At 40.4% G+C, this 27473-nt stretch overlaps 1 protein-coding gene across 1 annotated transcript; it reads right to left on the bottom strand.

Moving 5' to 3' along the window:
• Positions 1 to 463: 463 nt before the first annotated feature.
• MGARP (mitochondria localized glutamic acid rich protein) lies at positions 464 to 25932 on the bottom strand. Its single transcript, XM_061442377.1, has 7 exons — positions 25749 to 25932; positions 24048 to 24151; positions 22908 to 22995; positions 18162 to 18395; positions 4750 to 4908; positions 3999 to 4047; positions 464 to 1702 (listed from the first exon to the last, which is right to left on the bottom strand). The coding sequence occupies exons 1-6, from the start codon at positions 25831 to 25833 to the stop codon at positions 4001 to 4003; spliced, it is 717 nt and encodes a 238-aa protein (XP_061298361.1). The 5' UTR covers positions 25834 to 25932; the 3' UTR covers positions 464 to 1702; positions 3999 to 4000.
• Positions 25933 to 27473: the final 1541 nt, after the last annotated feature.

The raw sequence follows: 27473 nt of genomic DNA, 5'->3' as shown, positions 1-27473 counted from the left end.
ACATTCAGCAAAGCCAACAATTTCAGAAATCCTACTGCCAGCTGCAGAAATTAGAAACAGCTTATTTCACAAGGAATTAGTAAAATGAAGAAATAGAACATTTAAGAGTATGCATCCATCACAGGATGCTTAATCTACAAGATAAATAAAGATAGACTCTCATCCAACAAAATATCAGTCCAAGGCTTTTATTCCAGTAGCTTTGACAAAGATTGCTTTTAATCACAGTGGGTTTATCCTTTAAGCAGAAGGCTGTGGAATGGCTTCTTGAAGCTCAGGAGCCTGATTTTGCCTCTGCGTTATTCCAGTTATTCCTAAGCAGATACAGTGGCAATAGGCTGTATTTTTGTTGGAACTTTATTATAATTTGCTTCATGATGGCAGGAGCATGTGTTGCTTTGTGCCATGGGCAGGAATGTCAAAATGCTGCAATTTCCCTTTCAACATCTTTCCAAAGTTCTGCTTGTAATTCACACTTTCTACGTAAAGTGTGTCTAATATACCTTAATTTGATCCCAGTTTAGAATGATTGCCATTCTGAAGGCTGGAATGGGTCTCAGTAAAGATTCTGTAGTAGATGCACACTCATGCACATGCACAAAGCACAATGGAGGTTGAGAAGAACAGTGTCATACAAACCCATAATTCGTTACAGAATTTTTCATTATTAAGATAATACTAACAAGATTATATATCTATTCTGTTTGTTCTTAGTCCCTAAGAGTCCTTGTCCATTTGAACACATGTGACATAACCTTCCACAGGGATTTTGCTGGCCATCTGCCAGCACTCAGAGAGGAGCTTTACCATAGCCTGAATTGCTTGTGATTTGTACAAGTGTTCTCTGAAAACCTCCATGTTGTTACGCCACTGTTAAGACATAACAACACAGAAAGACTACAGCAAGGTTTGGTAGGAACAAGGCCCAGCTCACCCAAGGTTGGAGCCACCACTTCAACCAATGACAGTAACTTCAAACATGGCTATTTTGAATTTTCATGCTATAAAGTACCTGTTGCTACTACTTGTAAACAGGTTTTGTTCTCAAAGGAGGAGCCTTAAAAATGTTTACTCCTGGATACTATTGTACAAGGAAGAGTAGTATCTAAAATGTTTACATAAGGGGAAAATCAGACCGTATACAGCCAAATGTCCTGTGCTTACAATTGCAAATCCTAACTTGGGAGAAAGAAAGGTTATTATTTTCACCATGACCCAATTTAAAAAAAAATAAGTATTTTTTATAAGCTTTTAAATTAGTTAAAACCTTTTACTTACATTTTAGCATGGAATGTTAAAATGGTATAACTATGCACCACAGTTTGGACCAAAAGTAAGACATTAATGTACGTAACAAGACAACACAGACCTAGAATGAGTTCACCTGACATGGTTTCAATTAATTCTACTGCTTCTCTTAGCACGTGTATTTGTTACATGCTGGGCTGTGCTTTGGAAGTTATTACTGGATGCTACTTTAAAGCAGAGATGTTAATCACAGAAGCATCTCTCTAACCAACTTAAATCGTATTAGGTTGTCTGTTGCAGCACTGAATACTGGTCCTAATGAGCAGCACGTGGTATGAGAAACTGCACAAATTCTTTTGTCTCCAAGGAAGAGTATGGGATTTCACACAGGAATCAGCTGGTTGATTGCACAAATATTTCCGTTAAATCTTTTCAAAGGCTTCAGCACTGCTTACTGAGAAAAAGAAGAAAGAATCTGATTTAGAGGAAGCAACAATAACCAATGTTTAGCAACAGACTTGATTCAGCAGGTCTTTTTCTTTGCAAACATTTAAACACATTGTGAATTTGGCTGCAGGTTATCAGTGAATTACAGCATATAAACACCACTGCTGTGTAAATCATGTTTATCTGATGGCTTGTGAAAACTTGCTCTGCTACCACCAGCAAAGGCCAATTTCAACAAATCCCTCATCTTCAGCCATGTTGCTCAGGTATAACTGAATTCCTCTGCATGCTGGATATATTCCACTAAACCTTACTTCTACAAATAGCTGCTTGCTTAACTTGAAGGACAAGGTAAACCAATCGCGTTTGCTGAGATTACTGATATAAGTAGCTTCGTACCAGTGTGAATCTGAGGCCAAGAGCCACACACTGTAGAGTTGCTGTACTCAGAAAAGAAAGCGGAATAATAGTATGTTCTTACACAGCATCAGTTCAAGGCTTTATGTGAAGATTTTACCTATTACTACTATTCTATCCTTTTGCATACACAAAATAAATGAATAAATATGCTTTTCCTGATTGGGAATGCATTGTAGCTCTTAACCTATTAACTGGAAAAAGTCAGTCAGCCTACTTCTAGCCCTAAGTAGTAAACTGTTTTATACACTGTTTTTCTCCCAACAAGGTCAAAGCGGACCTCAGAACAAAATTCGTTTTGTAACCTTGTGATGCTGTTGTCCTAAAAAATAATTTTTTTTAATCAAAAAGAGCCCAAGCAGTTTGAGCAGCATTCAGTGGACCTGTATTATGGTAGCAGATTTATCTACTTTTCAACTATTTTCAATTTGTTTTATCAAAATTGCTTCCTACAGCTTCCCTTCCCTCCCACTCCTGCCCCTTTCAGTTACCGTCTCTGCCTTCATTAGTCAAATTAGCTATATTGGGTATTTGTTGTCTAAATCAAATTCTGGAATAACAATGCAATAATTTACAGGGTTGCAAGATGTTTACAGAAGGAAAAAAAGATTCCTAACTCTATTGCTTTCCCTGCGTCACTGCATTTATGTGTCCCAGAGTGGACAAAATTTCTTGGTAATTTATTTTTCTGATGCAATATCCTCAGGTGCCCTTAGCTTTTACTTTCAGCAAAAACAACAGCTCTGAGACCCACACTTGCAACTTTTCTGCACATCTCACCTACATTCATTAAATATCTGTTCCCCTTTGTGATTTCAGGGTTTTTTTCTTAGTTTTAAATGCTAAAACAACATGGAAAAAGACTAGGAAGTTTAAGAATATTTACCTTTCATCACAAGCGGATAAAAGGCATTACCTTGTTTTATATTGCAGTGGATGATGGAATAAGCAAACACGCATTTGCAAAGGACTCAGAACATAATGATACGTTTCCATAAGTGGATTTAGAGGATACGTTTTGAGACTGCAGTGAAAAATCACTTTCTTTGCTGTTTCCTTCTCCTCCTGCACTGTACTCCAAGAATTACTGCATGACTTGCTAACCAGCAGCACAATTAATTTTGAGAATTCCTGGCCTGGGAGGTCTATTTGCTCAGCTTTCAGTTGTTTCTATTTTAGTTAATATCTTTTTTACCAAGATTCCTGTTCATATTTCAGCCAAACTTTTTATTTCCTCAGGTTTCTATCACCATCTTACAGTCCACTTTTGGAAACGGGAGTCACAGGGAATAGCAAAATAGTAAGAATATTGGGGGGAAAGTATCTTATTCTGTAAGTTAATAAAGCCAACTGAGCAAGATACTAGTAAACTAGTAAGAATATTATAGTCAATATTTTTCATTAGCACAAACTAAAAGTGCCAAGAGACTAATTGTGAAAAATTGTTTTTAAAGAAGTGAGTCTGGAAGGTTACAACTTCACCATGTTTACACTGAGGATAGCAAGAGTTCACTTGTATAGGCCAATTACCCGGAAGTCCAATATCTACATAATTTAAACTAATGTCTAAAGAATACTTTTTGCCTGGAGGAAAGGTACAGCTTTTGGGTCTTTATCAAGTTTGCAAGGGCCTAAGATAAAGCCGTAAGTAGACACCCAGTGTGATGTAGAAAAGTTTTGCTCCCTAGCTTCTGAGATGCCAGCAATGGTTCCCAGGCAATAAGAAATACTTCAGTTCTTTTTTTGCAGTGTACTCGTTGGGGATAGAAATTCAAATTCACCATCAGAGTGCATGTGCAGACTTACCACATGCTGCAATCGCCACTATCTGAGAAAAAAAGAAAGGTGAGGAGCAGGAAACCACATGCTGCAATTGTACTCTGTACCTTTAGGGTTCCTTAGCAACTTCTTCAGGTGTCTTCTCCTCCACAGAAACTGAAAAGGGAGACAAAACACCAATGAGAAATGTTGGAATCCACTTATTTGATGACAAATAGTCAAGTTCTTTCCCTGCAGTCTAAATTATCCTTTGGCCTAAAAGGATACAATTTACAAAGCCATACTAGGTATACAAATATTTCTCCTTTTAGCTTTTAAATTCTAATCGTAAAAGAGTTTAGAGGCCAAATTTCTAAACTCCTTTGAAAATCTCCCCAGTGAGGATTTTAACACGCATTTTCTTTTGCATTCAGTTACATTGTTCAACTTCAATAGCAATACAGGAGTGTTTACAGCTGCATTGAAACACTGCAATGTTTATAAATATCGAATGCTCTATATTTTTCTTTACAGCAATGTAATTTAAGAAAGTTCCATCTTTCAAATTAAGTCAGACTTCAAAATAGTATGTTACATCCCGTCCAGCACAAGGGAGAATTTCTTGTTCTTGAACTTTACATCTAGCCACTTAGCAGGACACTGAGCTCAAAACACTGTGGCAATACACATACACAATATATATTTCTACTGCATGGCATATAATGTCAAAATTCAGCTTTCTGCTATGACTACAGTGCTGAACACAGTCACCACAAGCAGCCACTCCTGAGCTACACATGCACTTGCATCTAGTTCAGTGCAAACAGCCATTAGTGCTTTCAGAGACAAAATATTTCAGACCCATCTGTACTCTTGCACCTTCTGAAGTCTGCCCCGACTCCTCAGCATCAGCATCCTGGCTCTTGGAGGATGTGTCAGAAATCTCTTGAGCTGCTGAGGCTACTCCTTCCTTGACACTGTCTAAGTTTTCCTCATGGGCAGAAGAAGCTGAAACATCCAAGACTTCACTCACAGTTTCTATGAATCAAATTAGAGAGATAATTGTCTTCTCTTTCCATTCACCGGCATAAAGGAGGGCGAGCAGTCAAGGCTCACAAAATATGAAGTGAACACGCATGTTTGAAATAACTGAAGACAACAGAATCTATCAGATGATTAAATTTTATCACGCAAGTAAAAGTTTGCAAGTGGAATTCCAGGGAAAATCTGACTTCCCAACCCTGGGGCAGAAAACTATAAACATGAACTGTTTTCTTGTCTTTAGACAAAGGTAAATATTCTCTAACACCACAGGATGGTTTGGGTTGGAAGGGACCTTAAAGTTCATTCAGTTCCAACCCCCTGTCATGGGCAGGGACACCTTCCACTAGACCAGGTTGCTCCAAGTCCCGTCCAACCTGGCCTTGAACGCTGCCAGGGATGGGGCAGCCACAGCTTCTCTGGGCAACCTGTGACAGTGTCTCGCCACCCTCACAGGGAAGAACTTCTTCCTTATATTGAATCTAAATGTCTCCTCTTTCAGCTTAAAGACACATACACTCTCTTGCAGATATCCTCATTCTATTTTCCAATTTCTGCCAAACTATTAATGACGTGCAAGATACTAATGGTAATGTTTCCATGGAAATTATCCTGGTCTGATCCACGCCATAGGGACAAACACACACAAACACTCCACATAACCTTGCAGAGGGTAGTTTTAGTGTAGAAATATCCTAATATCAGCCTGAAAGTTCAGGCTGTGATTCCAGTGTAGCATGACTGCCAAGAATCCATTTTTCAATACTCCTTACAGATAAAGCAATCTATGTATAAAAAGTATGTAATAGTTAATATGTCTATATACAGATACACTACAGGGAGACTGAACACATCATCCAGCAGTTACATGTCAAATTTTACTCGAGTAAATTCTCTCTTACCAAATTCTCTGTTCCTCTACCAAGGAACTCTGTAGTTATAAACTGTCCCCTGTGCTAAGCTACATGTATGTGAAATACAGTCAGCTGAACAGCTCCATTAGAAGTTCGATAAATGCAATAAATAGGAGTTTTGTAGAGCTAGCATCCCATGCCTTTTTCCAAGTATCAGCTTGCAGCTATTTAATACAGCTAGTTCTGAACATCAACTATTTCACTTTATTTTGTAGAATATGGACTGAATTTTAAAGAAGCAACAGAAAAAAATAATCAGGAATTTCTACCTTTGTCTTTATAGGGAGGAGCTATGCAATGAAGATAGTGCATTTTAAATTCAGAACGTTAGTTATTTCATAGCTAGCATCACTTGATGTAATGCAATATATCTGCTGCAGTAACAAGTTGCTGGTTTTGAGTTTGTAACATCATTCAGTTTATATTACCAAAAATTTTCTCTCTGGATTATATTATTTAATCTTCCTAATTTTTATTTCTGGTGATGTTTCAGTGTTTTAATTTCTTTTGCATTAGTAAGAGTAAATCAGTAAGCAACTAGAGGGAACAACATGGACTTTCCTGCTTTTTAATAAAACCTCATTTCCTTTGAATGGGAACTGTGTTTATCACCACCTACAGGAATACCTGCCTTGAAATAAACATTAACACCTACACCACTTGTACTGAACGATTTTTGTCTGGTCTTAAGTATTATTTTAAGGCTATCAGAAAGGCAGTCTACTGCACCAAGAGATGGATGCCTCTTAATGTGTCCGTTCAGGTCCCTGAAGAGCAGCTAAATACAAAGGGCTTTGTTGCAACAAGCACTGCATTCTTTAAAACCTCTGTCTGTACATGTGAGTGACTGTCCTCGGTCACTGCAGAAAACGCCAGCTGGTGCTTGTACTCACATGGCTTTCACATCCCTTACTTGAGCACACGTGGCTACAGTTTCCTGGGAGCCACCTTCCCGGTGCCTCAGCTGAAGGCTTCTTTCCAAGAAGAGAAAGCCGGCACCAGCTGGCAGTCCAAGCACACTTGCACACAGCAGCACCAGACATAGCAGCTTCCACTGGGTGTTATTCCCAGCAAAGACTCAGACTGGCTCACCAAGATCATTTTGGCACAGTTTCTTCGGCCTGCTGCAAGGACAGAAAGCTATTTAAGTGGGGTTTGGTGCTTTGAGCACCGTGAAAATAAGAACCAGACCATATATTTTAGGCATTAATCTGATGCACCAAAACAAATCTCGGTGTATTTTCTGGTGGTTTGTACACAGCTCAGTCTTGGACCAAATGCTCTGTATCCCACTCAGGAGGTCAACATGTTTTAGTCTTAGGGAATGGCTGTGATCCCAGGGCAATAGCAGGTAATGAATGATGACCTGGCAAGCTGAGAACAAGTCCCTTTTAGAACTGGGTCTGTCATATAGCCCCTTCTCTGTGAGGAACATCAGACACATTGCCCGAGTGCCTCACATCCTCAGCTGGTAGCACAAAGCATTACAAAGTTTAGGAACTTCTCCTTTTTGTCTCCCTGGATGTTAAATTTAATCTAGGTGCTATTTTCTCCCACACATTTTGGCTTTGGGTTGTGGTTTGTGGGTTTTTTTTTGGTTGGTTGGATTTTTTCCCCTTAATCTACGTACATTTCATATTTTTTAATTACCAGCCCATCTTAATCTCTCACAGTTGTTCCATGTACAGTCCTGCAGTAACACCCTTTTACGTAAAGAGATTTTAATCTATGCCTGGTACAATGATGACTCATTTTACATAATCCTTGGAAGAAGGATTTTACTTCTCTGTCTATTCAATTATTGCAAAGTTGTTCATAAGCCTGTTGTAAAACTCTACAGCAGTTAATGGATGTAACTGAAATCACTTCTAACTTTTGTCAAATATTAAATAACTTAAGCTTCTTCATTTTTCTCAGAAGAGAGATGTAGAGGAGTTACAACATTTTAACTGGTTCCATGTTGTTTTCTGAATGATGACCAGTTTGAAGTTCTGAAGTCCCTGTACTTCCTTGCGCAGCGATGACTATGACCCATGTTGTCTATTTATGCCAGCTTTCTTACAGCTTCTACAGGATTTAACTGAGCAAAACAATATGCATTGTGCAACTGCTTCTCTGCAGTGAAGACATGCAGTATTCAAGTGCTGTTTGTGTTGTTTTCCACCGAATGCCCAGCTGCTGTATTATCACTACCACACAGCGCTGCTGCAGCTCCCTAGCATCTTTAACACAACACCCACCTGCAACATTACAGTCAAACTGGTCTCTGTCAAATGATGATTCACCCTGACCCACACAATTTAAAATCTGCCGGAAATGGAAATGTTCTTAATATTTTTTAGTTTCCTCTTATAGCCACAAAAATAGTTGGTTGGGTTTTTTTCTTAGTTCTGTAAAGGAGGAACCAGCCCTACCCCTTCATTCATCCATAGCATTGGATCTAAATGGTTTCACAATTTTACTGTTTCACTGTTTGGTGTGTTGTGTCCCTCCTCTTCTTAGTAGGATGTATTCCTCTACAGAAGCCGTACACTTCACAGTTTCATACAAGGCATTATACTGGTAGCAAAATCTCAGTCTTTTTGTATAATATTAGCTATTTTTTCTGAAGGAAAAAAAAAATCTTTTATGCTTCTTCACCAGACATTTGTAATTTTTAAGTTTTCCCCTGAGATAAGCAGATACATCCCAGTATCAGTGGCTACAGGTTTCTTCAATTTTGCTAGGCATTTGTTTATACCACTGAGCTTACAGATCTGTGTTAGGAGCTTAACTTTTGTAGTTTCAACAAAAGATCTTACAAAAGAACTTCAAGCCTCAGAGAAATCAAACTAATCACATTTACTGACTGCAGGCAAGTGGTTAGGCTTTGCATATGCATCCACAGCTGTTCTGAAAGCATTCAAAGGGATTTTAACATACCAAAGATTCTGAGGACAAGCATCCCCAGGCTAGGTGGACACAACCATCACTACAGAAATCAACACCTTTGTAATATCCAATCCTTACATGGAACACTGAACCCTAACAAAAATATCACCTGCTCCATCTCATGGTAGTGATATACACTCCCAAGTTGTCTTCATCTCCTCTGCTTTATGAGAGAACCAATCTGAGAAGATGTCCTTCCACATTGCACATGCAGGAACAGAACATGACGGGGCGAGCACCAGCAGCACGTTACGTGTGCACCAAATACAATAACAAACCATTTATGTTATGAAAACACATCTGGTTTGAGTTGAGTAAATACAGAAAAGGAAATTGATTTTACAGACAAAAGGAAATTAGGGTTTTTGTTTAGAACTTTGTTGGGTTTGGGGTTGGTTTTTGTTTTTTTTTTCCAGTAAGCAGCATTAGGCAGCTCCAGTAGCTTACCAGCACAATGTACAACATCTGTTCCACCTAGAAATATAATTTTTAGGAACCTATCCTTATTATTTCAGGGAAAAAAACAACCCAAACCAAACAAAAAACCCCAACAAAGCTGCTTCCTTTGTAAAGTCGCTATTCCTGCAGTCTTTAAAGACACATTTTTACTCTCAGGAGTGCTACAGTTGCAGCACTGAGAGCGCAGGACTCTGCATTGCAGTGCATTCACAGTAGAACAGAAAACAGCCCAAACCCAGGCTGATTCTGCATCCTCATGATGGTCAACTGACTGAACAGCAGCGACCTCAGCATGCCCCCAGCAGGACTGAGGCGCAGTCAGCAGGGACCTGCATGACCCGTCACTGACGCATCTTTGCTCCAGCTAACAATAAAAAATACCTCCCCCCCAAACATAGACTGACTTTCTGCTGCCAGTCAATAAAAAACCCCAAACAACACAAACCCCATGCACATGGACTGACTTTCAGTACCCAGATCTTAATGTCTTAGAACAGCCCTTCAAAAAACTCAACCATGTTAACGCAAGGGTTGGGTCTGCACACTGCCACTGAAGCAGCAGTTCATTAGCAACTAATTCTTAGGAAAACAAACAAACAAACAAAAAGTCCTTATATTGCATATAGAAATAAATTTTTCCGAAGAGGAAAGAACTGCTTTTCTCATGCAGGTGGAGCACTTCACCTTGTGAAGGAAATACCTCTTTGTCATCAGGTAAAACCAGAGGAAGCTGCCTCTCATAGAGCAGAATTTAGAGAAGGGAAAGTACAAATTTTTTAAAAGCTGAGGGACACTCTTGGAACTCAGAATTTCCCTCCGACAGAAAAAAAAACACCTTTGCCAGCTTTGGCCAGCCAGCTCAGCACTGCTGCAAACGCTCCCCCTGTTCAGAGTCCTTTTGTGTTGAAACTTCATTATTAGTATTTTTAATATCTATTGATACCAGTTTACAGATGACTGATCCAAATAGCCTGTAGGCGTAAACTAACTCGTACGTTGTATTTTTAAATCTTTCTGGATTTAAGCCTGTGGTTGTAAGTGGCTCTGTAAGTTTGTTTTCCTTTTTACAATACATATGGTGAAGAGACCTGTTCCAGATTTTAAAATTAAAACTATATTCAATCTTTTCCTTGCTCAGGGAGAGGTGGGGATCCCCCCTCCCCAGGAGGAAGTTTCATAACAAGATTGTGCAGTACAGCCTATATTTTTTTCCTCCAGTTTTGCATTTCCCTTCTAGTATATATAAAACTGTAACATTTTGATTCAAATCCTTTGATTCATTTTACAAGTGACATTTCCAGTTAGAAAAAACGACAAAATCTGAACAGGCACTGGTTAAGAGATATTTAAAAATACGTTTTTATGAGTGAAGCATTTCACTTAAAGCGGCATCCTTCATGTCATGAATTTTCTTTTTAAGCAGTCAAGATGAAGCTTGTATCTGTAATGCAGACCATCGGGTTGAGTTACTTTAAAAAATACTCTTTGCGGAAGAATTTGGCTTTATAAATCCAAAATAATGCAAGTTAGCCAGCATAATACAAATGGAATCTGCCTGGAGCGCACAAACCAAAGCTGGAGTACAAAACAAGGCTTTGATATGTCAAGCTGCCTATAACATAACCAATGCCGCACACTAATTCCAAAGGGGAAAAAAAAAAAAAAAACAGAGTAAAATTTATGAGAACAGACACAATATTCAATATTACATTTACAGCCTTTCAGAGAACCACTCACGATTATGTAATGCTTTGGTTTACCTAAAACCTCTCCTCAGTAAGGTCCTCTGAGAGCCTTGAGATGTCCCCTGAAACATCAGGAGAGGCAGAGCGAAACATTCTCCATTCCTTTTTGTAGTTTAAAGACCTGATAATGGAAAACCAACAGTGGAGTAGAATTCACTCTTAAAGAGTCGAATTCTGCCATTTTTGAAAGGTAATTCAGGAATGTATTTGAGAGAGACAGCAAAATAGAGCACAAGAGGTGGGGGTACCTGGTTCCCTCAGTTCTAATCCAGGGAAGACCACAGCAGTAGCAGCAGCAAGAAACTGATTCTCTTTAAGACCACCTTAACATCTTTTGGTTCCATCATCAGCTTTAAGGAAAATGGAAAACAAGTTTGCTCAGCAATGGCTTCTGTTCTAAATCCTGAGGTGGTGATGGTGACAGCTAAGGCCCCCTTCCTTCCTCCCTTTCTTCCATCAGAAGCCACCTGCCAGTCCAGGTACAGGTGACTTGGGTTCAGCACCTCCCCGCTCTGCCTACAGGGCTCAAACTACCATCAGCCACATTAGCAATAATAATCACCAAGGCAGTTTGGGACAAAACAGGCAAAACCGTGCATATGTCACTTGGATCTCCCTGAAATGCTCTCTCTCTGCTCACTGCCATTTTATTCAGTGACCACTTAAGCTTATAATCAGCTACAGTAAGTTATTCATCTCTTCAGAAAGGAAAAAAAACACAAAACCCCAAACACTTAACAGTTAAACATTGGGCTTAAAAAGGAAAATATCTACAGATGGTTAACCACAAACCAACGCCTCCCTCTGACACTGCGAATTCAGTACTTGAGCTTCAGATAGGAAAAAATAAACGTTTCAGCTCTATGCAGTAAACTGAATCAGGGAACTAACAATTTAGAAAAGTCCTAATTATTTTTTCAGGCTGATCAGTTCCTTGAATGCATAGGACAGGAACTAGTGGCTGGGAACTGCCAAAGCCCACATTGCTCTCAATGGATTGTTTGCAGAACTGCCCTGGCCTAACCACCCTGTTGTTTGGATATAGCATGAAGGCAGCCTCAGCATTCCCTACTCAGCAATACCTTGCTAGAGCCCACTGGCATCAAGAGTTCTCTCTCTTTGGCATTTCAGGTACGCCATAAATTAAACCTGAACTAGTGGCTCAGAGGGCAAGGTCTCTGAGAAACTGACAAACAAAGGAAAGCTGGAATTCCTAATAATCCTGCCACTATAAAAATGACACCTCTTTCTTTTTGCATGCCATCCAGAAACAATCCAGTTAAAAATCCATGAGATCCAGCCAAGAGCCTAACCCATGGTGTTGCGAAGCACATTTTTAAGAACAAAAAAACCAAACCAAAACAAAAATGTTCTTCACTCCATACAGCAAGAAAAGAAACAACTTCATTCAACCAAACATTTCACAGGTTGGTCGTGTCTAATGCAGGTCACTAGTTCCTATGAAAAGCCTCATTAGTTCATACTAATGACCAGAAGAGTCACTTCAAGAGAGCTTATTCTACAGTGGATGACTAAAAAAAAAAAAGATTCAGAGATGCCTGAATGGTCAGAATAAAAGTGTAGCAGTGCATACCACATTAATCTAGAATAGTTTATAATACCTCGTATAATTTCAAGTATATGATTTTATATTCTGTAACAAGGATTTGTAGCAATGAGAGGCAATTCACATTGTGGTTGGTTGTTTTAAACCTCTAGCCACTGATTGGAATGGAGCATGAGGAAAACTAATGCAAGTTAACATAAACAGCATATATGAAAATGCGCTAATAATCTGATGTATGAAATCCTTCAGAAGTTCTAAAAAGAACCCCATTTAGTTGAAGTTAGGTATTTTCTCTAACAGTCTTCATACAAAGTTTTACCCATTTACGTTGTTTTCAAGGGAGCTACTGAAGTTCAGCATGTTGGTTTTTGAAAAGGCTGTTTCTCTTTAATATGAAACACTGCCCCAAAACCAATATGAAAATCCCTGCTGTTACCATTCTGGTTTGAGCCATTCTCAACCACTGGAGAACAGGAGTCCCCATTGACATTTTCTCTAAAGTAGGGCACCAACAGTATTCCTCTACACGCTGTATTTACAGAAAATTTTCAAATAGCACAGGTACTACTACTTAAGGTCAAGTAAATGCTAACAGTTTCCACTGAACAAAGCAAGTTCTTGCTTTCCAGTTTAAAGAAATAAAATTATTTTAGGATTCTTTTTAAGCCTTGACTATGGGCTGCATGTGTTTTATTAGTGAAAAGCAGTAAATCCATTTTCTCCTTAATAGTAACAATCATTTACGCATTATTCACTTTATGTCCTTTAACTAGTTTTAACCCGGTTTTGAGAAGCTACTTGTCCCCTTGTGCTACAGCAGATGAACAGGAAGACAGTTACCTTACATAGTTCTCCCCCACTTATTTGTTTGCACTGTTAGCTGTAAAGTTCTAGGGTTTTTTTCCATTTTATTGAAATCTTCTTCCCCAACCCAGTGCATGCTGTAGAATTCTCTTTTCATCTATGCTGATCTAAACCAAACAGCCTCTCCATTTACCAACCTGTGTCTTCAGATGCTCACAACTTTTACAGAAGTATTTTCTAAACATTGTTCACATTCTTTCTACAGAGATTCTCCATTTGTGCTGTGACAACTCATCTACAAGCTCAGTTTTATGACGGGAAAAGAGAAGAGGATAGCAGCCAGTTCGTGGTAATCAGAGAGATACAAGATAAATACAGCAGCCCAAGGGCCAGAAAAAGTGATAAATGTGAAGCAGAGATACCAAACAGAACTTCCACATAGATATACCTCCCCAGTAGGATATTATTCACATAATTGTGAGCCTAATTTGGCTAGCTTAGTCTACCACAGTTACTGAAAAGGAGGGAAAAATATCCTCTAAAAAGAGATTCAGAATAGAAAACCTTTATTACAGTTGGTAATTAAGCACAGATTTTGTCAGATAATACAGATACTTTCCCTGATTCCATCTGGGAAATCAGGGAAACCAATCTACACCTAAAGACCCATTTCATGCCATGACATTATATATATGAAAATGGCCACTAACAGACCTGTTACGAGATGCTTGTGATCTATACAAGCAAGGCTGAGAGGAAGTGTAATTATCTTCACCAGGTCTAACTGTGAACAAGAGGTTTAACAGTAAAGGATAAGGTTTGTCCATGCTGCATCTTACCCCAGTACCTCAGGTTGTAAACAACTGCAGGTTGCACGGCTTTTCCTCCTTTCTCCATCTCACACAACAAAACATCTAGAAAGATGTGTTTGTTCTACCATGCAACATCATTCTGAAAGCTTCTGAGTAAATATGAGCATTTGCAAATTACTTTGAGGACTTCTCAGGTATTTTCAAAATACCCCCAGTGTTAGAGCATTTGAATACACACCCAGGGTTTGGGAACTTCCCAACCAAAATCAGTGTACGCTGATCACGTTGGGCATTTTTATTTGCCTGGCACTGTTGTATGGTGGAGTTAGCAGAAGTCCTGTCCAGAAAGCAGTAACTAACTCCTGTCCAGTGTGGCCTGTATTTGTTTCTCTAGGCAGCAGACAACTGGCACTGTAATGCCATTCAAAGCATAACATGGAAAATACTGGCACATTCACACGCTAATCCTCCCCAAGCCCAGTTGCTCACTCCAGTGGCGTTTGAAATAGCAGAGAAGAGACCATGTCCTTCAATACTTGCAAAATCAGGAAAGAACCTATGCTATTAAAGTCAGAAGTCCCAGAAATCATGTTTGGGGGCTCACAGATTTTGCTATGCCAGTTGATAATGCCAAAACATTAAGCCTCAATACTAGAATTGGAGAAAAGTTTATAGCAGCAATATAAGAATTAAAAATCACAGATGGAACAACTCTGCCTAATCCAAATAGCAGCCTAGCAGCTTGCCAAACTGTGCATTTTATAGCATTTGTTCTACCTGGAGAAAAAATAACCGTATTTCATGGACCCCACACACAAAGTACACTAGAAGGAGAACAGCAGGAAACTTACCAGCATCAGGTAGTAACCAAGAGTGACAGCCCAACTGCTCAAATAGTAAAAAGGTACCAAAAACTAGAATTTAGAGGAAGCTAACGCTTTGGGAACAGAGTAACACAGCATAGGACTTCACAGAATTCCAGTTACTTAAAAAAAAAATTTAAGGTTTTAAATTGTTTAAATTGAGGCAAGGAGAAAATTCCACCCAGGTACAATTGTAATTATCTGTCTAAAACTGAAATTACCACGATTAAGTACCTACCTCCAACGTTGTTTTTTGGTTGGTTGGTTTGGGCTTTTTTGGTACATCTATGCATAATCACACGTTCATGTTATCTGTATACATACACATGTATGTGTTCTGGTGAGGCAGATAAACATTCACTAGCACCTTTCACTTCCAAATATATTACAGAAAGCCTTAGAGATTAAAACTGCATTTGAAAAAGCAGGATTTTACTGCTAATGACAAAAATACTTGCACCTTCAAGAAGTAACACCAAGCTACCAAAAAACCTAAAAGTTATTTAAAGAAGTATTCTTGTTCAAAGTGCAAAGGCTTTGCATTTTTGAATGTATTTCCCTGGGCAGTTCTGAAAGAAAAATCCTTCTCTACCTCAGTAAAAATTAATATACTTTTTTTTTTCCCTAAATGGAGAGAACACAAATGATTAAGATAGTTTAATACAAAACTGAAAGGTATTTCATAGAACCATAAATGGTTTGGGTTGTAACTTAAAGATCATCTAGTTCCAACCCCCAGTATTTCCAGACTGATTTTAATGATAAAAATGTTCTTTTTTTTAGAAACAGAAATAGCTGATGACTGCAAGTAACTACTGAACAAAGTGGTACATAGAGAGCAGAGATTTTTTGAATCAAAACACCGTCTTCTTCTATTTTAAGTGTTATGCCAATAGCAACTAGCTTATACATAGTTTGAAGGAAAGGGATACCAGTTTAAGCCTGTGCATGTAAGACCACATGCTGCTTGTTAAGCCCTTCACACAGTCAGGAGCCAGAGGCCCCTGGCAGTTCCCAGGAAATCCAAGGGAAGAAGCTCTTCAGCAGTCACGCTGTCCTCCCATAGACGTGGCCAGGAGGAGAGGAGCAGCCGAACACTGAGGTGACCTGACTGGAGCCTCTGCAGCCTCCCAGGGCAGGACTTGGGTTATGCAGCCACCACAGGGGCTCAGTCCCAGTGAGGAACCTCAGGTGAACTCCTTATGAGACCCATAGGGTTCACGCCTGACTCAGGCACACCTGTTACCAACAGTCACTGCCAACAGTGCACTGGTGACCAGCAGCATGAGAACACCGCTCTCAGGAGCAAGTTCTAACAGCCCAGAAACATCATAGAGGTTGAGCAATGCTACACCAGGGAGAATGCTCTCTTGACTTAGAAGCTAGTAATTACTGAGAGGAAGTACAGCTTCTGCTGCTTGATATGAAATGCTTTAGCTTATATGGGATCTTAACTGCTTCCTCTTCAATAGAGCAGCAGGAATACTTACTGTATGGAAGACCCTGCCCTATCCAAGAATAAACAAATATCCCTCGATAAACATTGTGAAAGGAATATTCAACCAACTCTAGATACAAGCAAGTGCCCATTCCTTAAAGTGAAATTTTGCAATTGCTCTGTAGAACAAGAGGTGAACGCTGCAAGACTTTTAAAAACATTCTTTAACAGCTCTAATTCACTAACCTTAACATATATTAGACTACTTCTTCTATAAATGAAATGGTCTAAATATTCCATAGAAATGGAAATTATTTTTAGCAGATTGGTCCAAATATTGTTTTAAAACATTTATAGTTTTATATATAGGCTGGTTTATTTATAGGCTGGTTTTCAGAGAAGCACAGGAGATGTTCACACACAAATTAAACCCCATTCATACCTAGACCCTTCACAAGAGCCAGCTATTCAACATGCTGCACCATTTCTCAAGTTCATTTGTTAAAAAGGCAGTTGAGATGCATCCATTCCTTGCTGGAGTTATCAAGGAAAAAGGCAAAATCAGTTCCAGAATCTGGTAATAACTCTCAAGGTACTATGATAACATCCCACAGACTAGCATTTAGAATACTTTTCATCTCAGTTTGGCTTGTTTTAGATATACCCTTTTAAGTAGATGCTCGTTTTCCTCACTCAGTCAAAGATGGGTGTGCAGTCAAGATTCCATGCTTAAGGCAAGCTGAAAGCCATGCCAGTGTTTTTTATACTTGCTACAGCCACACTGAAGTCTTCCCTTCCAAAGCAAGAAGCAGAGCAAAGTTTCTCTCTCATAATAGGCTGGCAAGATTTTGGTTGGTTTGGTTTTGAACTGAAGACACCAGATGCAAATGACTGATGCTTTCCCATAGACTGAGAAATTGCAATTCTTTTATGCATGTCCCTTCCAACTTCAGCTGAAGAGGTCAAGAGGTGCTCTGTCCTTAGAAGTTAGTAGTATAAAACTAAATTTAAAAAAAAAAAAAAAAAAAAGTGCTAAAAACTCAAGCTACACTATAATCCTGTACTTTGTGCAACTTATGGATAGGTTTGCATTTATATTGTGATTTTTTGAAAAGCCCAGTAAACCAGAATATTTCAAATGCCCTGACAGTTCAAAATACTAGCTATGTAGCCACTTATCAACATAAGTGTTTAATGCCAACTTGATGTTTTATTGAATTTTGACATTTTTAACCCACTATAACCTTAAAACTGAGATCATGACAATATTTTGGTTGCTATGAAAGATTCTGTTCAAGTTGCATTAACAGCACAGCTATTATTATTTAGTGTGAATATCTTGGGAATGGCCAGTGAAATAAGGCATTTAGATTCCTAAACAAACCCTTAACAATCAGGTCACCGAAACAACTCCTTAGCTGATCATATTACATGCTCACCTTCTTAAAGAAGAGAAATAGAATGGAAAAATGAGAAATTTTCTAATTCCACTAGTTTTAGACAGTGACTGTGGTGCCAGAGGCAGCATGCTTTGAGAGACACTGATTTAATTACTAACTTAATTACCTTAAGCACATCATATGTCAAATTAACTCCTCAATTACTGCAGGACAAACTCCATTAGGAACACTGACGTTTGTTCTTAATGTTCTGTAGTAAGAGGCAGAGTTTTAGGACTCACAAAACACACGCACAAAGACTCTGTTCTTAAGTTAACCTTGCACTGCAGCAGCTTCTGAATTAGCAGCAACTTCCAAGTCAGCAGCAGCTTCCTGCTGTGCTTTCTCCACAGCCGGGGATGGTTCTGGAGCTGGTAGGTCATTCTCCCCTCCAGTTTCTGGGGATACCCCAGCATTCTCATCCTGTGCTGCAGGTCCAGCAGCAGCTACTGCATCAGCCTCTTCCATGGCTGTCTCTGCTTCAGTGACTTCAGCCGTCTCTTCTTCATCACCTTTTAAGGATTTATTTAATACAATAAAGAGAGTAAAGTGCATGCATGCAACAAATTCACACACTGCTTTTTACCACCATTCTCCTTTAAATTTAAAATGGGAAGCTAAGCTTTGGGATCAGCATTTACAAAGTCAAGAAATCAATAATTAATCCCCCCATATTGTCTAATGTGGCACTGAAAAAGATGTTTACAAGATGAGGAAACCATATTCTTAATTACTGATTTTCATAATTGCTTCAGTGTAGTAAGAAAAGAAATTGTGGCTTAAAGCAAGTATCTGGAAGAGGTGGAAGTGCAGGGAAGGATAAAGAAGGACCTCACCAAGCGTTGCTCCAGCACCCTGTACTGAAAGGGCCAGTGATAATGCACTCAAGGGTGTCAGAGGGAGCAGGATTCTTGCCCTGTTTGCACCCAGCAGTGGAATTACCACACTAAGAGTAAGACATCTGCTACCATAATTAGAAGCTGTTATGGAGCTCATTATCCATCAGGCTCAGAACCACTGCAAGCTGAGATATGCTTTCAGTCTTCACAGGGCTATTTTTAAGGTGGCTAACTTGGCTGGCAATAGCTATAATAATGCTGAGGCCAACAGCCATCGGTTTTGTGACATTTCTTAGCCCTGTACTGCCACAAGTACTCCACTATCCTTATTTGCCCTGCTTTCTTTAGATTTAAGGCAGTGTAACCCCTGCAAGAGCCATAGCACTCAAACAAGAAAGGTCAGGTCTGTGGGGCAGAATAAAACAGGGGACCCTTACTGAAACTAGGTGTATATCAGTAAGAAAATAACTGGCTAATTTGAAGTGGTCAGCATTCACTTTACTGGAGATATGACTGCTTATGACAAATAATTTTCTTTTTACAACTTCTATCTGTCTTTAAAGACTTGACTACATTTCTGTGGGTCAAAATTGCTAGAAACAAAAAAACAGTGTTTCCTAGTCATGCATTACTTCAAACTCAACTGAGACAAGTCATTAGAAACTAATGGCACAATGCAACAAAGATGCACAACCACCATGCAAACATGCACTAAGATCAAGTTAACAAAAGAAAAGTTATGTACCAAGTATTCACTGCAAGTTTACCACTAGAACCAACTCACCATGTGAAAACACAGAACTGGAAATAAAGTTTGTAATATAGTGTAAACTAAGTGAGAATAGACAGGAAAGTGCTTAAAGAGACATAGTCAGAATTTATTTTATTCTTTTCTATCTGTTTAAAAACTAAACAGATCAATTTTAATTCTGTTTTTTTTTTAGGCTAGTGCAAGCCTATCTTTTTGTGCTCGGGTTTAAACACAAGCCTATTAGTTGCTCAGCAAAGAAATCAAAGCTTTGTGTTATACAACCTGATCATGTCCCTTTAAGAGAATGCTGTATTCCAAAAACACCCTAAATCAATTACACAAAGAACAGACTAACAGCCAAGCTCAGCATTCAGTACACTTTATTGGACAGTCAAGTATAGAGTGCATTCATTCAAAACAGCCAGCTTCTCAATCTCCGAACTGCCTTCTGCAAAGCAGATTCAGTAATAAGCTCAATATGGTTTGGCCTTGCAAACATAGGTAGTTCTTTTAGTCTCACAAGTACGGAGTTTTACAATAGAAGGTATAAAGTCATCCCAAGGTAGGCTGCAAGGTACGCAATGGTGAACGACTGTCCTTTGTTTGTATTTAACTTCCTCGGGTTTGGAAAGAGATTTCCCTTGTATTTTAGTCTGGAAAGTGTAAAAGCAGAGTATAGATTAGAAAGATTGAATCAGCTTGCATTAAGTTAAAAAGAAGTCATTGCTAAGAAAGAAGGAAATCAGGAACAAGTTTCAAGGAGACACATGCACATGGAAGAGAAAAATCAGTTATTTGCTAAATAAACAAGTAGAATGTTCTGCAAGGAAAACATCATTTTACAGTTCAAATGATGTCCCAGATTTCCTACTGCTACTTGGAGTCAGGCTTCTGCCAGGAGCTTTTTTAAACCCCTCTCTAAATTTGTGAGCAGCTTTCAGTTAAGAGCAGCTCTAGAAAATTTGCTAGTAAGATAATATTTTTTAATGTCTGATATCCTTAATTAAAATACCATTAAATATCATTTCAACCCTCTAATAAACAAACAAACCTAGAATAGCATTTGATTATTTCCTTTATAGTGATAGCCTTGCTCACTACATGCATTACTACATCCTTTAGAATAGACATTTTGGGTTTGAGGACAAGTGGAAAATTTTCCTCAGGATGAGAAAACACAAAAATAATTCATATCAGGAGAGTCTCTGATCAGCTGCTCCCTAGTATAAAGTTCTTTCAGGTAGAAAGCTCTTCACTTACGATAGGACATGCAGCAAATATTCCATGAAAGTGGTGTTTGGCAAGCTGCTTTTCTATCCACCACTTCATACTGTTACCAAAACTGTTTTACAGCTTATTTTAAGCTTGATTCTACATGACCCTAAAAATATTTGATTACTTTGAGAACAGAATTTTTAATTGCTCTTATCAGCAATGCTCACTGTGAAAAAGTGTAAGGACTGAGTCTAAACAGTGGGGAAAGAAGCTGCAGGGGCACTTCTGGGAAAAGCAATACTACGGTAACAATCTGTGTCACAATGCACACAAAAACAGGGAACAGGAGGAAAAGGGAAGGAAGAGACACTAATTCCTTTGAGAAAGCACACAGAGGATTTCATAGGAAAAGTAACAAAAGAAACCTCTTTTGGGAGGATACAGTTGGGAATGAAGAAGGATTTTTGTAAGAGCTGATTCAACAGTAGCTTTGTATTGTGAATTGGAATTAGCCACTCAGAAGTCCAATTAAAAACTCTTAGTTGAGTGTTTATTCAGAAGTCCAATATGAAAAATAATACAGGAAACAAGTTTCAACTGTGTTCACTGTATGGTCTTAGAAATGCTTTGGACTTCTTATTGGCAATACTACCAATAATAAGGGAGGCAGCAATCATCTGCCATCACTAAGCAGTGCAAGGCATCAAATTATGGGATGTCTGGAGAGTACCCAAAGTCAGAATTAAGTTGCAGAGCAGTGAGTACTCCTGCGCTAGTCTTGGGCTACACAGGTATAGCCTTCAGTGGGTCACACGCACCACTGACCTCTGGTATCCCACTCAAATCTTTTGGAAGACTAGGGTTATAACTCAGTACCTTGCAGAAGTGAACCTTAAGAGAAAAGAGGGAACATACTGGCATCATTTTGAATGCCCTGGAAGGTATGTTTAATGCCCTCACATCTACAATGTCCATCTGAGTACGTTAGTCAGAACGTAAGTGTGACCCTCATTTCTTCCCTCAACAGCAGATGACTAGATCACTATGAGGAAATACCTAGTACTTTGGTCCTGTCTAGAATTTCTAATTTTAGGGACAAGGAAGGATTGCATTAAAATTGTGGCCAAATTTCCAGCATTTAAAGAATTAAGTTTAAAAGCTGTAGTGCTTCCAGCTGCTTAAGAGAAATTAAGGTGTTTTGCCATTTTAAATCTTAAAATCTGTAACTGTAAAGTTCCAGAACTAAAGAATGTGTCATGTAACTTTAAGACTAACAACTTCAAAAGAAATTATTTTAGCGGCACAGAATTTAGAGCACGTTCTCACATTGAAAACAAAATTTAACCTCAGCATACTCTATGCAAATCTATTCTTTGTGTGCATGCAGAAATCAATTCTCTAGATGACAGCATCAGAAAAAAAAGGAAGAAAGTGATACAGCATTAATTTATTTTAAAAATGAAAATATAAAGATGCTGAAGAAGCCATTTTTTTCTGTTTTTCCTAGCAAGGCCATGCCTGCCAAAGTTCTCCCTTTATATTAATGCTGCCATAACACTAATTGATGTAGACAGAGACAACATTCCATTACAAGTATTTGAACTAACATGGTCTAATTATTTAAGCATGAAGAGCTAAGTTAGAATTTGCCATACACTTAGGTGGTATCTACTTTTCATTTAATCCTGAATTTAAAAGGACAAAATGCAAATTGTGGGACAAGAATAGGGTCCGACTTACAGTATTTAAAAAAATCAAAACCTTAGGTTTTTTCCTTTGAACTGTATTCCTTGATGGCATGTGGCCTGGAGCCAAACTGTTGGCTGAGGAACAGATATTATCCCCTTCCCCCTCAGCAAACAAAAGCATAAAACTGATTTTGACAGCATTATGCATTTAGTCAGGTTTCATTAAGCTTCCAGTAAATCCAATGCAAATACCCAAGGTACAACTAATGGTTCACACTTCAACATTTTCCCTCCAAAGGTACTTCCGAAAGTTGATCACAGGCCAGATTCACTGCCTAAACATTAAGTCTATTCCCACAGTTTGTGCAGAAGTAGCTTTGTAACAGATCACTGCATGACCACCTTTGTCTTTACTCCCACTTAGAGAACTCGGAAAAGCACCTGGGCAGGGTTAAAGCCTGATGAGACAATCTAGAAATCTGTTCCAGATCCTCGCGCACCCAGGGAACAAGAGAGAAGAGCTCAACTCACGTTTGTCTTTCCGCCCCTGAGATCTCTCATGAAGAATATTCACATGTTCAATGTAGTTGCTGCGGGATGAACTGACTATTCTGTAAGCCTGAAAGGAAATTATATCTAAACTTATTGCTACATCCCTACAAAATTACCAAACAAAAAGAGGGGAGAGGAAGAAAAGGGTTTTGAAGCAAGTGCTACTGCCCATATTAGAAGGCATATCAAATTCTGCTGAGCAACGTTAGGAAAATAAATTAAAAATCTATTTTGCTATACTAACATATTTATACATTTCATATTTCTCTGTTGTTAGAAAACAAACACAATATACCACGCAGCTTTCAAAGTGCTGCAGCAGTTCAGGAATAGAACACAGTATTTGAAAAGACAATTACAATTGGATTATTTATTTAATGAAAAAATAACTATGGTAAAAAGGTGACAGCAAGAGAATTCACTGTTCCTCCAGATATGCAATCACACGAGTTTTGTATTTCAAAGAAGTAGAAGCTACTTACCATTCAAGAGGATTGTTTTGTGGGAAAGGGAAACATGCACCTCTCTGGGTGCTAGTCACTACCTCATTGTCTCAAATCTTGGGGGTGGCTACGAAATGGAGGTTTTAGGCATGTGAAGCACAAAGTCTGATGTATTTAGTTGCAGGGAAGACCATGATTATTGAAAAGCCTGACAAAAGTAGTTGTTCACAAAACTTTAACATGATTTTTCTAAGTAACTAATATTCTTATCTTCCTCTGTGCCCCAATTAACGAGGTTCATAATCTCCCCCCCGTAGCTTCAGACAGCTGATTTCACATACATCTTGCCTACTTTGAGATACTCTTAATGTTTGTGGTTGACAAGAAGAAGCAAGGGGTTACAGGCAGATGCCTTACTATGCCTTTGGGTATATTTCACATGGCTTTAAATACGTTTTTCGCTAAGAATGACAACAGCACTAGATATCAAAGGTAACAGTAAAACAGGCAAGCAGTAGGCATTCAGTTTCACCAGTTCTCCTGAACTTGTTTTTAAGTTAGATTGTCTTGAATTATATGCTATGACATCCACACTCTACTGATGGTTTGAAGACAATTTTTAACCTTACACCATGCCAACTCAAAAAGCACAACAGTTCCATTCCCAAACACTTACATAAAATAAACCACCAAAAGCAGCAACACCAGTAAGAAGATAGTAAAACATGGACTCTCCAGATGAGCCAGGAACACTCCCAGATGACATCTGGCGAAGAGGTGCTATAAAAAAACATTACTGAAATCAGTGTAAACATGCAGCTAAAATATGACCCCAAAACAGAACGCCAGGATCTGAATTCCATATGGGAAAGGATGATTTAAAAATGATGTAACAAAACAAAGAGGTACAGCTTTGTGTTTAGTACAACTGAGTAATGCAGGGCATGGTGCATAACTGAACACGATACCGGGCTGAGCTCTTCATCAGATTTTACACGAACTACGTTGTCTATCAGCTTCCAAGTACTGGATGCAATCTATAGAGGCTACAGAATGACCTGAGAAATGCAAAAACATTTCTGCCTAAGGTACATAGAAGAATTAATCTGTCCTTATTCAGCCTTGCTGCAATGATGAAACCCTCTTCCCTTTAGTAACAAAGCACTTTAAGAAAAGGCGTTTTCCTTTGAATGCTCATTCCCTCACCCTCAAACAGACTGTGGACATTAAGAGACATGCCCATACCCCATAACCTCAAATATCTGCCAACAGGGCTGAAAGGCAGCATTACACAATTTTACCCTTAGTTGAGTACATATTCACTGTAACAGCAACGTTAGCTGTTTATTTGCATTCACCAGTTCTGCAGCTTTGATGCTTGCTCTAGCCTTGAGTTCTTCTGTACATCTAAAAATGAGACCTAGGAAAAACACAATTCTGTTTGTCAATAACGCTTTCAGCCAAATTTTGTGACTCTATCCCAGAGGAGAAACACCTCACTGAAAAGGCACTTGTTAAACATAAAACAGCTCTGAGCACTGCAATCAGTAGCTGCAAAAAGTCTCCATCTCAAACCACTGCCATCGCGTGCCAGATTATGTTTAGCGTCATCCGCCTCATGACACACTTTTCAGACTCCTCTTGGATAGTCAGGTAGTCTAATGGATCTTCTTACGTTTATATACGATCTGTAGCAGTGCGCTGGGAATACCATCTTCCCAAAGGCTGCATGCTATAGGTAGGAGAGTGCTCAGCCACCCTGCAATCACCCAGCCCGGCAGGACGATTTATTTTTTTATATGCTGGTTACACAACTCCTGATACGCCAAAAGCCACGGCTGCAGCCCCGCAGGCTGATTCCCGCTCCCCCGGGGGCTTGCAGAGCGCTGAGGAAACCATCGCTTTGGACATACACCTGAGGGGATTCTGCGGAGGATGGAAGTGAGGATAATGGCGCCCGCCCCGCGGAGGGAGGGGGATTACACCTGCCCGACACCGAGCCTGCTTCACGGATGTGGGGGGAAGCGGGGTGGGGGGGAAGGCCTAGCCGGTTCTCCCACGGGCGAGGAGCGCGGTGCCGCCCAGCCGAAACGCTGCGGAGATGCCAAGGCAGCCGGTTCCCAGCAGCGCGATAACGGAGCAGCCGCACCCGGCTTCCTCCTTCCCGCCCGTCCCCTCACACGGCGGGGATGGCTAACGGCCGCGCAGCGCGCCCGCCGCACCTGCGACCCCCGGCCCGCGACCTTGGCGCGTCCCCACACCGCGGACCGGCGGGGGCGCGTCACGTCCCGCCCCGCCCCGCGCGTCCACCACCCCCCGCTGTCCCGTTGACCTCTACCGGGCCCCGGCTCGGGATCTGAGGCGGCCCCCCGCGTACCACGCTGCTTGAGGCGGCTCGCAGCAGAGGGAGCCCTGCTCAGGCGAGAGGCCAGCGCCTGCGAGGCGGCCCTGCAGAGATACATGGCGGCGGCAGCAGCGGGAACCGTGCGGCGGAGAGGGCACCTCGAGCTGCCGGACAGCTCAGGTCTACAGCCGCGGCAGAAGACACCGATCCGCCCACCCCTCCCATCACTGCGGGGCGGGGCCACCGTGGGGGAGGGCGGGGCCAGCGGCAGCCCCGCCCCGAGCCGCGTGCAGCCGCACCTGGGCGCCTGTCCCGGGGTCGCGTGGGAGCCGAGCCGGGCCGGTGCCGCAACGTCCGGACCGCCGCTGCCGGGACGCGGGACAGAGAGCGCCGCCGCGGAAGGGGAGGGCTAAACAGAGACACTGGCGCGCCACACGCCAGCGGGCTGCGACAGCGAGAATCACCGAGAGCTGCACAGGCCCAGAGCGTGCGGAAAGGTGAAAGGGGGGAGGTTGTGAGGAGCGAGGCTAGTGCTTTAACTAGAATAGAAGGCTCTCCACGAGCGGTCTTCCACCAACAATTTCTGAAGAACTCAAGCTAAACCGACGGCAAAAGGCATTCGGGGACGGTGCCAGTACAGAGGGGCTCAAGGTCACTAGAAAAATGCTTGCATAAGTAAATCCCGCTACAAGTCACATCAGCTGTTACAATCACGGGTGCCTCTAGGTCAGAGCCACCCAGCTGTCCTCTTCCTCCCCACATCGTTAAACGGCTGTGCCGTTACGCATTTCTCCTCTACAAACTACTTTGATGGTCCCTCAATGATTTCCTGATGCCATATCCTGCCGCTTGTCATTATCCCCTTTTTTGTCCTTTGTCCTTGACTGACCTTGATGCATGAAGAGACAGCTCAAGCATTCAGAAGGCAGCACTCACACTGGAAACCGACAGCAGCTCTGTAGTCTCACCACAGAGGCTCTGAGCACCTTTCAGGCCATGAGCAACTCCAGAAAGAGCAGGAAACACCAGCCTCTGCCACACAGGGCATGAACCCTGGATAAGGCACTGCACAGAACAGCACCCTCTTAACTTCCGACTACCACATCTCCAAGGAGCAGGTCTTTGGAGACTAGAAGGATACAGCTCCATCTGCAATAAGCCTGAAAGCAGCAAGACAGAAAAGCTGCTGTGCCCAAGAGAATGTGTGCAACAGCCCCTGAGGAAGGGACAGACTGAGGAGTCAAATAAACAGCCTCCGAGATTCAAGACTGCACTTTTGTCCTCACTTTCTGAAAATACATTTCAGCTTTGCAAGCAGTCGCAAAAACAAAGCAAACTTCCTAAAAAGGATGAAGATACATAGAATTCAAAGGCTGGGCACCTCCAATTTTTGTTCTCTGACACAGCTTCATCTCTGCTCTAGGGGAAGAGAATTAAAAATAATTAAAATCAATTCGGACAACAAAGGACTGAAAAGCAGCAGCACTCAAGGAACCAGACCAAGCTTGCAAACAGATGTATAATGTTGGTTATGGCATCTGTAAGTCACTAGGTCAAGCTTTGAAAGCCTACCTGGTCAAGATTTGAGTTGAAAGCTGCTTCTCTGATGGACAAAGTAACAAATGCACATTTTGGCTTTTGTACAGATCATTTTATCAGGTTTCCCATAAATGCCATTCTTGTATTTGCTTATCTCTTACTTTATAAATTTAGCAATGAAAATGCTGCAGGACAAGGGTATACTTAGCTTCTTGAATA

The sequence above is a fragment of the Pezoporus flaviventris genome, unplaced genomic scaffold (genome assembly GCF_033815535.1).
Source record: "Pezoporus flaviventris isolate CSIRO_AGI_PZ_B2104156 unplaced genomic scaffold, CSIRO_AGI_Pfla_v1 ptg000002l, whole genome shotgun sequence".
In the NCBI taxonomy this organism is placed as follows: Eukaryota; Metazoa; Chordata; class Aves; order Psittaciformes; family Psittacidae; genus Pezoporus; species Pezoporus flaviventris.
This window is presented reverse-complemented; position numbering and strand designations above follow the sequence as displayed.

Bases quoted from the DNA above. Each gene is read 5' to 3' on its own strand.
- MGARP (XM_061442377.1), bottom strand. From the start codon at position 25,833: ATGTATCTCTGCAGGGCCGCCTCGCAGGCGCTGGCCTCTCGCCTGAGC. The intron at 22,996-24,047 runs GTAAGTGTTTGG...ATTTCCTTTCAG, and splicing joins CTTTTGGTGGTTTATTTTAT to GCTTACAGAATAGTCAGTTC. The intron at 4,048-4,749 runs GTGCAAGAGTAC...CTCCCTTTTCAG, and splicing joins GTCGGGGCAGACTTCAGAAG to TTTCTGTGGAGGAGAAGACA.